The sequence below is a fragment of the Cynocephalus volans genome, chromosome 13 (assembly GCF_027409185.1).
Source record: "Cynocephalus volans isolate mCynVol1 chromosome 13, mCynVol1.pri, whole genome shotgun sequence".
In the NCBI taxonomy this organism is placed as follows: Eukaryota; Metazoa; Chordata; class Mammalia; order Dermoptera; family Cynocephalidae; genus Cynocephalus; species Cynocephalus volans.
Genome location: NC_084472.1, coordinates 68,701,251 through 68,712,926, shown reverse-complemented (window position 1 = coordinate 68,712,926; position 11,676 = coordinate 68,701,251). Strand labels below are relative to the sequence as shown.

General features: G+C 32.7%; 1 protein-coding gene across 1 annotated transcript in view; it reads right to left on the bottom strand.

Moving 5' to 3' along the window:
• The window catches only part of ZNF407 (zinc finger protein 407), a 445,122-nt gene that overhangs the window by 394,125 nt on the left and 39,321 nt on the right, over window positions 1–11,676 (bottom strand). Inside the window, exon 3 of the mRNA XM_063077217.1 lies at window positions 8,323–8,437. Coding sequence (XP_062933287.1) covers window positions 8,323–8,437 — 115 coding nt within the window. The remainder of the gene's footprint in view (window positions 1–8,322; window positions 8,438–11,676) is intronic.

Sequence of the window (11,676 nt, the reverse complement as noted above, 5' to 3'; positions counted from 1 at the left end):
GATATTATAGAAATAGCATTGACCTGAGAGTCAGAAGTCCTGGGTTCTTGTCTCCATTTGTGAAAAGTCACTTAAGCTCTTGACCCAAATTTCTGTATCTGTCCTCTAGATGGATTAGACCAGGCAATAGTGTAAGTTCTAAAACCTTATTTTTTAAATAAATCTTAGTGGGGAATACTAAAATGTCTTTAATATTTAAACACATTTCAATTTTTTAGACTAGTGCTAACTTATGTTGTAAGGTATTTGACCATTGATGTCACTGGCCACGATGTAAAAAAATCTTACTTATTTGCTAATATTATAATGATAATTACCAGATGTGTTAATAACATTTACAGCAGCACTTCTAAAGTAGGTTAGAAAGAGAGGATCTTACATTTAGCCAGATTTTACAGGAAAAATTTTCTAGTTCCCCATGAACCACATGTAACACTGAAAGCATAATTATGATGCAAATTAACCCTTTATTTCCTTCAAAACAACCATCCTTTGGTCCAGCTCAATATATTCCTATAGCATCTCAGTGGTAAACAGTACTTTTTAAAATTGAGTGGAAAGAGCAAACAAAAAATAACTTTCTAAAAATTCATATCTACAGAATAACATTAAAAGTGCTTGGTACTGTTATTACTTAGTACTTTGGCAGACAAAGTACTGAGACAGCAAAGCTTTGGTGTAATGCTAAAGCAAGTAGCAGCGAAGGGAGCAAAGACTTCAAAGGACGAATGAAAGTGGACAAAGGGTATGGAGGGAGAATACTACAGAAACATACACCATATGAGTGGTCAGAAATAAGAAAAGTATCCACATGCTAAAAAGTATGAGAATAAGTGCATTACTAAACAGCATATACTTTTTAAAAACTGATGATTTCCTATCCCAATTTACATTGCCCATCCAGATAAATAGAGTATAGAAACATAATTATTCCATCTGTTTTCAACGTAGTAGTTTTATGCGAACATCAATATCATGGCTACATATTTGCATATGGTCTTTTAATTATTATTGGAACTATGCTGCATTAAGTTACACGGAACAGTTATCAACCTGTTTTCATTACAATGACCCAAAATCAACAGCATCACTAATTAAAATTACAAATAGTGAAATTCTCTTAAAATAATTCCCCCAAACCTATTCCCATGCCCCTTGGTTCTAAAGCAGTAGCTCACTTCCCACCAGGCTTCCACTCCCCCATTCATAGTCAGACAAGTAAAAGGAAGTGATGGAAAACAGAGAAAAGGGCCGGTATTCAATACCCTAGCGTGGCACAGCTTTGCAACCTGACCTCTGTCCACTTCACCCAACTATCCGTGGAACTGTCCAGCAGCTTTCCAATCTAGCCTCCAGCAGTGTTGACTGACTTGGAACTCCTGAACATACCATATTCCATGGCCAAAGCCACCACAACCCCTGCCTGGAATGGGCTGCCCCTGCTTCTCTGCCTAACTCCCTCTCATTTCCTATCAAATGCTACCTACCCTAGGAAATATTTCCAAATTGCTAGTGAGACTTGAGCAGTTCTTAACATGAGCTTTCTCCATTTGAGGCAAGTATTATTTTGAACTTTTTAACTCTAAGACAAACACAGCACTGGCACATATTGATGTTCCATACAGGTTTACTTAATATTTAAAAAATCTCCCACTTACCCAATCTAGTTACATACACTTTAGGAATTTCTTGCAGGGCTCTTGATAATATGCTAAGCTACTCCATAACTCTCTACTTTTTGTTCCTATGTTCTTTAGCTCCTTCTGTTTAAAATGTCCAAATATGCCTTGTAAATACCCCCTCACCCTTTAACACCCAACTCAAACAGAACCTGCATCTCAAGGGAGACTTTCCCACTGTGCTTCAGCAGAGCTCATCGCTCCCCGCCACCATGTGGCCACTCAACCTTCCTCTTAAACCTAATGTGGCTCCTGCACCACAAACTGTCCCTTATCTCTGTATCTCTTTGGGAGCAAGTGACCACAGGGCTCCCACACCATCCTGTCACTGTGCCTGCCCAAAGAAGAAACTCACAAGAATCAGTTGGGTGAAAAATAAATGAAGTAATAATAAATCAACAGTGATGCCTGCCTTCTGTCTACATTTCCTACATCTCCTCTTATCTGGTCCTTGGACAAATCAAACAGCAAAACCCCCCACAAAGTAGGGAACTTTAAGGAAGAGTGAGGTAGAAAACAGGTTCACAAGACAAAACCATCACAGAACAGGCAAAGGAAAGCAGAAGAGAGGCCAGCCTCCTGTACGCTACCGTGGGGATCAGGAAGGCTAAAGAATCCTGAGACTCCACAATAAGATTCTTAAATCACCAGGAAATATTTTAAAATCAAAATAAACAAGCAACAAGTTAAGTCACTGGGACATAACTGTTTCACTGGAAAAGACCTTAAAGACAGGAGCCAATGTTTACAGCTATGACACCAAGAATGACAATGTTTCTTTTATTTCCATTTTGTTATAGGTTGATCCCACTTACTGGCCTTGGAACAAATCTATCACCCCACTATACTGTGGCAAAAATTCAAGAAAACACTTCTACAAAAAAAGGAAAACAGGATACGGCAGTGACAACAGAGCTCTCCATTCTCCTAGAACAGAAAGTGGGAGCAGCTTTCTTCTACTTCTATTCCTCTGGCCTAACCTTACCCCCAGCTCTCTCCTGGACTACAAAACCGTTCACTGGAAAACACTGTAGAACCACATATGAGAAAGTTAGTTTTTTATTTGAATATTATGACCAAGATACCTCTTAGATATGCAAATTATAAAGTGATTTGTACATAAAAAATATTTCACTCACTATTTAAAAGGTATTTCAAGGATTTTAACGTTCGAGGAATAAATGAATAATATTAATTTTGTATTCATGACAGAAAGAGAGACAGTAATCATTACATGGCATTTTGAAAATTTCAAACTGTAGACAAAAACATATCATTAAACAAAAATAAAATGGATAAAATATGTAAAACAACCTTTATAATAAGTATTTTAATGTTAATTAATTTAAATGTTTTTTTTACAAAACTGAGAAATGCTGCACTCTATATTTTTACAAGCATAATTCATGCCACAGTATAAAACAAACTTTTTCTATCTATATCTCTTTAACTGAAACAACCAGCTGAACCAAATACTTATTTTATTTGGATACATACGTATGTATGATGGGTGTAATTAATTGTTCAGCTAAAAATGCAATTCCGTGATGCTTTTAATGATTTAGGTATACACAGCTTTAGTTCTCAGAGCAGACTAAAAATAGTGATTTTAATTTATTCCTGCTGCCTACAATTACCCACAACCATGTATTTTTAAATATTTTCAGCCTATAAAAATTACTAATTTTTGCCACTTGTGTTTATCTGCAGTTAGACTTTGATTTGGATAAATTAAGCTCTCAAGTGTTTCTTGCTTTATGAAACTCTGCATGTTGTACACTTCAACACAAATAAATGACTTGTACCATTAGAGGTTTAAATAATGTAATGTATTTCATGCTCAGCCTGAAGCTGGATTCCAATGAAGTTGCTAATGCACGTAATGATTAAGTGTAACTCAAATACTAACTGTGTTGTTGAAAACATGACAGGCAATAATTTGGTCTATTATATTCTGCCATTTAATTGCCTAGTACAGACATTCTGTGACACGTTATGAAGCAATGATTTACAATTATTCAAGCTGCAAAGGTCAGAAAGTGACATTATAATCATCTACATAGAGATCCCTTCTAATGCACAAAAACTAGGTAATGCCACACACACACAAAAAAGAGTTTTACAGCATTAGTAACTTTCTATTTAAGGTTTCTTAAGCCAACTAGAAATAAACAGTTCATAAGCACATTAATACTCAATTTAAAAATGTCTGGAATCTTTTCATGAATCCGGAGGTGACGGATATAGAAAATACCTAACCTCTCCCGATTAGGTAAATTCAATTCAACTATTTAATTCCATACACAAGAATCAAGATTAGACATAGGGAAATTAGTCCGTAAACAACATAATCTGTAATCATGCACACTGAGGTCTACACTTCTGAATAATGACATACAAAACTTAGGTGTCATTTCCTAGGTTTACTGAAGTCACAGGCCAATTATTAGTTTTCTATAACTCTTTTAAAATAACTAGCACTGAAAGACAAAAACAATAACCCAAGTTGATCAATTCTATCCCTCACCCTAATGAAAAGATGCTATAATCTCCACATTTTTAGGCACTTATTCCTATTATGAAAACATGTTCTATTTGTAACTACTCAATTAAATGCAATAAGTTATCAACACACAAAGGAGAATGGAGAAAAAGAATAAAATTATTTAAAACAACACTTATAAGTGGGATGAGTGAAACAGGACAGAGAGAGACTGAATATGAAAGTAAAACACTGTGCAAACAATTTTTTAAAAGAACGTAAACCTGAGCAAAAGCAGAAAATAAAAGTGGCTGGTGGAAGGAAGTAGATAAGTTACATTTATAACATGCTAGTGAAAACAACCTAGAGAGAAAAAATAAGTACAAATTAAGTCAGTAACAAAAAAACCTAAAAAAAAACCAATATTACATAAAGAAGAGAAATAAAGGAAAGGGACAGTTAAGGGAAGAAAAACAGTGGTCCACCATTACTAGCTGCATAATTTAAGTACCTCACTAAAGACACTCTGAATCTGAAGTTTTCCATCTGTAAAATGGGTATAATAAACATGAGATAAACAATCTCACAAAGCTGTAGAAATTAATAAGATAAATGTTAATCAAAGCATTTACTAAACCACAAAGCACTGCATAAATACTATTACTATTATACTATTTTATCCATGCATACACAGGGAGCTAAAATAAATTTAAAAGAATTTAACAAAACATGGTGTCTAAAATGACTTTTTAAGCCACTGAGATTTTCAAGTTCTTGACTACTGAAAAAAATACAGGGAGACTTTTTTTTTTTTAATAAATATGTATTTGGCCTATTTTTAAACATAAAATTATTAACTTCTATATAGGGATGCTTCTTATTATTTCTTACTTTCTCTCCCACTAAGTCTTATGTCAGACCCATAGTAGATTTTCATGTTAACTATCCATCAAGAGCCTAAATATAAATATGCCTATATTCTATAAAATTCCCTCTAGATCACACTCAGATGTAAGAAAAATATTATTAAGAAACTACTATTCAAAAAACTACTTCTCCTAAAAGTGAAAGTAAAATAAATGGCTCTTAAATGAAGTTGTCTGTAACACGCACTTAAAACATGAAGTGCAAAGCTATAAAATTTTGAAATTTTTACCATGACATGAGCAGTTAAACATTAGGTAAACAAAATTTAAAACATAAATTCTGAATCCTAACTACCTAATAGAAATTAGACACCCAATACGTTCAGATTCTTCTGTCAAACTAACTTAAATCCATGATATACTGCAGCTAAGATTTGCCTACGGTAGGCGGGGGAAGATATCTTAAAATTGATCTCAAAGATTCAAAGAAAATCAACGTAGGTCCACACAACTTACATACAAGTTTAAAAGGCAGTTTTTGATAAGGGAGTTCCTAATGCAAAACGCTAAAACTAAATCTTAGTGGAAGACACAAATACATACCTGATGAGCATCTACAATCTTATATAAAGATATATAAAGATATTTTAAAAAGAGTTCAAATGATTACAAGTAATCTGAAACATTAATATTGAGTACAATTCAATAAAACATATTGTTTGTTTTTTCCATCAATTTCATCATAAAATATCAGTTTTTTCTTCAAGAAAACCAACAGGTTACTAAGAAAAAAAAGAGTATAGTATTGTGAGTAATAATTTCACTAAAAATGTACCTGCCCCAATATTTTTATGTATATTATTATTTGATCAGAACTATTTTAGAAATAACTTCTTACAACTCAAATAATGAAAAGGACATTAACAAAATCCTAAAAGACTAGGATATTAACTACTGGAGAAAAGAAAACATAGTGCAGGATCTTCTGTTTGTGACAAAATTATGGAGTTAATGTTCCGGAAAGATCACTTCACCTTTTAAAGCATGATTTTGTAAAAGGTAAAATTTATAGCAATTAAAGCTAATGAAGAAATGCAGCATGAGCTGCTTATGTTCAGGAACTAATAGGTCCACTGAGCATTTCTAAGATTATTTAGCCATCAATGATAATGAATTGACATTGTCAGTGATGTTAATGTACCAATGCTCTCTAGTGCCACTAATCTGATAGCCAATCCTGGCATTTTTTATGTTTTCCACTTTAATTTTTAACCTACATAGTGCCCTATCCCTTTGAAACACATGAAATACTGAAACACCTATGATACTTTTTCTTTAACATGAAATGACCTAATTCATTACTGTTCTATTTCAACTACAAATATCAATAGGTATTCTTTGGTTTACTGCAATTCTTTATAACTTTTAGCCTTAACGTAAAAATATCTACCCTGTTAAAATTATTGCTATGTAACTTCTAAATCGAATGTCATTAAAAAAAAAAAAGAGAGAGAGAGAACTATTATTTCATAGTCAGATGAAACTCAACGGCTATTATAATTCTAAGAAATACAATTTTGGAATCTAGAATGTTTCTTCTATGCCTACACATACATGTAGCTCTCTATGAAAGCAGTGTAAAACTCAATATATATACATTTATTTTAAATTCTGTATCTTGGGAGTCAAACATATAAAATACTAGTGCAACATTTCAGTTGTACATGGTAAGCAATTAGCTAAGCAAACTGTTCACTGTTCAAATTATACAATTAAAGCCAATTGATTATGTATTGTTTTGATACCATATTTGTCAGAAACTGTTCTCTGAAAAAATTTCTTCTCTTCCTAGGGTCTTAGTAACCCTAATTTAAAAAATGGAATTAGATGTTTATTAACAGTATATAAATTGTTTACTTATTTCTTAGAAATGAAGAAGAAACTGTTTACTACCACCTAAGCAAATTTTCAATGGAGTCATCTTTCCTGTAACTAATATGGTAAAAAACGATAAATGAGATATCTTTTAAAATTCTTAGACCTATAGCAATTAAAATGAACCATTTGGCACCTGACCCTTGCAGCTAAAATCAGTAGTAACAAAACTCATTCTCCCACTAATCTTCAGGGGGCTTTAGGGCAAAGGTTCATCTTCATTTACTTTAGCTGCAAGTCACTGAACCATCAATTCTGCCAATGAATAAATCACAGCCCATGGCTAATAAAACTGCTTTCAAAGTTATTTGTAAAACTATCTTAAGGGTCAAAAAATGCAGCTGCATCCTGAGATAAAATACTGTCCAACAAAAAGCAGAATCTGGTTTCTTGACTTAAAAGATATTCACATGGTAGTATCAACCAGAAGAATCTTCTACAAAAAAAAAGAAATGTAATATAACATGTGCACATTTCATAATATAGTTGAACCTGTAGTATTCTGTGAATTAGCCATAAGAATGGCAGGTTTTTCAGGTTTCACATAAAGTGTTTTTATATGATGCATTTATTAGTTAATTTCTCTAGCATAATAACATTAAAATATATTTTTAATCAGAAGTAGGGTATTAAAATTCACCCCGAATGTCTTCTGATATACCATATATGCCACAGTATTTTAAAACCTTTTAAACATTTCTTCTAAATTAATTAGTTTTGCATTAAGGCACCTCAGCGCTTTCTATTAAATGCAACGCATCTGAATGACAATTAAACATTGTCATGATTCTTCAGAGAAAAGAACCATTAACTAAAAACAAAACAAGTTTTGAAACAAAGTTACACAAAAATGCATCACTGTGTTTTTACACATCATCCCTGCAATAATCAGTACCCAGCTGTCTGAAATTAAATCTTTTGTTTTTTTCCTTATACAATATATCCAGTGGATCCAAAGAGCCATTAATGTGATTAAAATTAAAGCAGCATAGCAAAAATAATAATAATAATAATAATACATATATACTTCTAAAGCTATATTATGTATTTTTTATGTCTTTAAATGGAATTTATAGTTCTCTCTGGCAATGTGAATGAACATCCTATAATTTAGTCAATTTACAGATTACAGGTTCAAATTGACCTTGTAGCCCATAAAATTGCTCATCTTCAGTACAGGATTAGAAGTGGGAGAAGAATGTCATAACTGTGTTTAAGGAATTTACCATAACAATGGAAAGGAGGATACGCACGCATAATTTTAGCCACTCTTACTCATATCGGTTTTGAATTCTGAAACAATGGACATCCTGCACATGCTTCCTGGTTCACAAAGTAGAGACGGCTTCAATTTACTCACCCACAGACATGACACTTGTACTCTCTCATCCCAAGGTGCCTTTTCACATGGTTTCTGGCATCTCCAAGTTGAGCTGTTGCAAAATGGCATATCTTGCACTTGAATGGTTTTGATCCTGAGTAAATTTAACATAAAATATGATTCAAATTTGCATAGTATATTACTGATAGTTTCAAAAAGAGGGCTAAATTTTAAATCATACCTTTAATCTAATTCAGAATTTGTCCCCAAAATGTAATTACTTGAATAGACCTTATTCCTTAATTATTCTACCCAAAAGACTTTAATGTTTCAGTGAGTCGTTCTAACTTTCAATAACATTTCTAGGACTTACACAGTCAAAGGTGATACTGTTGAACAGGACTAAGTAGATGAGATGAGCTAAATAACTTTATTTTTCTGACAATGCACAAGAATACCTCTTAAAGTCACTTAACATTTAAAATGGAACATTTTTACAGCACAAATGCATACAGGGTAACTGATATATTTTAAAGAATATATCATCAAATACATTTCTCAGTGGCCATCTCCTCATTTCCTAGGATTTTTCCAGCTTTGAATTTATTCACATCAACAACGGTATTTAAGATGTTTTTCTGACATTTATTCAAAATGATTCTCTATATCACTATTCTAATAACACAATTTATGAATATACAACGTAAATTACTATGCTCTTATGATCATTTTATACTGAAAAATCTGTGATGATTTGGGAAACCAGAAGTAGTGACATTTTGGTTATTACTGATTTCAAGAACAAATATTTCAACATAAGAGACATAGTAGCAGCAAAAAAACTTTTAATCACTTCATAAATAAGATTAAACTATACTCAAAAATGAGAAGATGAAATTATTTAAAAGTCAACAAACTTTCAGTAATAGATAAGACTGCAACTGGAATACCCTTACTGATAGATAATCAGTATCCCCATTAATGAGAAACAATACTCTTTTAAGGTATAAAATACACATGCCATTTTCCAATTTTCTAACTACTATATCTTCAAATAAATAAGTCAAAATCATAAAAACCACAGTTGAAAATCAGAACAATATATTTCCAGATTTTTCGTATCGTGTTTAGTACCTATTTGGTGAAATACCTCTTCTAATATAGTCAGACAGAATATAAAATATGTAAACTTTAATAAATATACAAAAAGAGCTCAAATTTAAAAATAGCAATAAATCATATTTGATCAATGAACCTTTGTGCAGTGCCCTTGGGGGGGGAAAAATCCTCCAAGAATACTTTGTTGAAATTGAAGCACTCAGTAAAAAATTTGAGTCTTAAATTTCAATTTAATTCCCAAAAGCTGACAAAAAAACGTGAAGCATTTAATTTTAATCTTCCAACAGAAATAAAAAAGTCAACAGTACAAAGCACAGGCAGACAAGGTTGAATATTTCACAGTTCAATGACAATGGAGCCAGATCTCTTAATACTTCCATTTCTACTGTTAAAAGTAGATGTAAAATATATTTAGCACCTGAATGGTTATATCTAGTAAGGTTTGTATGTTTAAATGTCAAAAGCAGGTTGAGACTGCACCTTACTGCAATCACATTCTATCAATCACATTAGAAACTACAGTTTATTTAAATGATTCTGATAAAACTAAACCTATCACAACTTAGAAACACTTCATAGAGACACAGAATTCTATAAAGGGACTTTTGAAAAGAGAAGAGTGAGAAGAACCAATTTACCTGAACTTTAAATTTAAATGCTTTAAAGATAATAGGGCAATTAGAAAATTATTAATTAACAATAATATCAGGACTCTAAAGATGAAGCTCTCTCAATATCTGTGTTACAATTTTGCTGAATGGATGTAAAATATCTCATGCTTTTAAGTTTTCACTGTGTGCACACAGCACCTAAATTGTGACTATTTCCTCCTTGTGAGGCTCAGATGCCACTCAGGGCTGGACACAGGGTCTTTAGTGTTTTCAATTTATTATGCATGGCTCCTCTGTGGAAAACTCCAGTTCCTGCAGGTGTCGGTAATCACTGCTGCAGCGTGTTGACAACACATAAATGAGTTATTTTGTTGACTGCTTCACCCAGAATCACTGAGGTCTTGACTATTTTTCATCTCATATTCAGAGTAGACTATGTTAACATCTCCTTTCTGTGTCATAAAAATTCAAATACTAGTGAAGGTAATACTCCTCTGTATAAGAAAAAAAAAAAAATCTGCTCCTTTTTTCCTAACGGATAACATTTTTGTTTTCAAGCTTGCTATGCACATTCTAAAATGAATCCAGACATAGCGTTTATAAGGCTAAATTGGTAAAAGTACATATCTCTAAATTTGTTTTTCAGGTGTATCTTAATTACTGTATACTTTCAATATTATTTTAAATAGTTCCATTCCTTGGAACAGCATTATCCTCAATAGGTTTTTTGTTTTAATTTGGTCTGTGAAGTTATTTGAAAGGGGAAAACTAAAGAGGCTCTCTAACTTTATGGTACCTTATGATTTAACCAAAAGAATTCCACAGAGTAAAAACTAAATCTTCCCTCAGACCTACAGGGGTGCTCCTCAACTATCAGTCATTACTAATTGCTATGCATACACAAATGTGACTAACATTAAAAAAGGAAAAAACCAACAAAAACCTTTGGGTCTTAAAGGAATAAAGTAAGATATATATTACCCAACATCTAATGCTTCTCCACTATACCGTTAATTCTACAATACTCCCTAAACATCTGAACACTTCATTCATTCATTCGTCTGCTCATTCATTTGTTTATTCATTCAACAAACTACACTGAGAGCCAACTACTCATGGGGCATGGAAATGAAGCAGCAAAGGAAGTAGAGTCCCTGTTCTCACTGTGCTTAAAGTCTACAAATTAACTCTACTAGTGATCTGTTCCTCTTTTAAACTGTCACATATTGAGTTACAAACACAACCAGCCCTAACTCTAGAGTTTTCAGTAAGGTTGTACACTACCTATCTCCCACCATGTGAGTATTTTCAAATGGCCCAAGTGACCAGAGCACTCTGAACATAAAATGAATGGCTTCAGATAATCTCGAAGCTTAAAGGTATCCCATTTAATATGAAATAACAGGTTTGACCGAATTATGCAGGAGAGAAAATGAACAGCTTTTCAGTCCTACTACTGTAATGTGAGAGGTAAGATTATTCTCTCTGGTAACGGTGATTACTTTATACCAGCAAACGGACAGAAACTCTGGGATGCTTTTTACCTACAATTCTTGATCACCAAAACTCATTTATTTCTTATTGTGCTGCTTTTACCATGCTAAGGATGGAAAATAAAAGGTTATATAAAATATATGGCAGCAAAAGAAAAAGAAAAAATAAA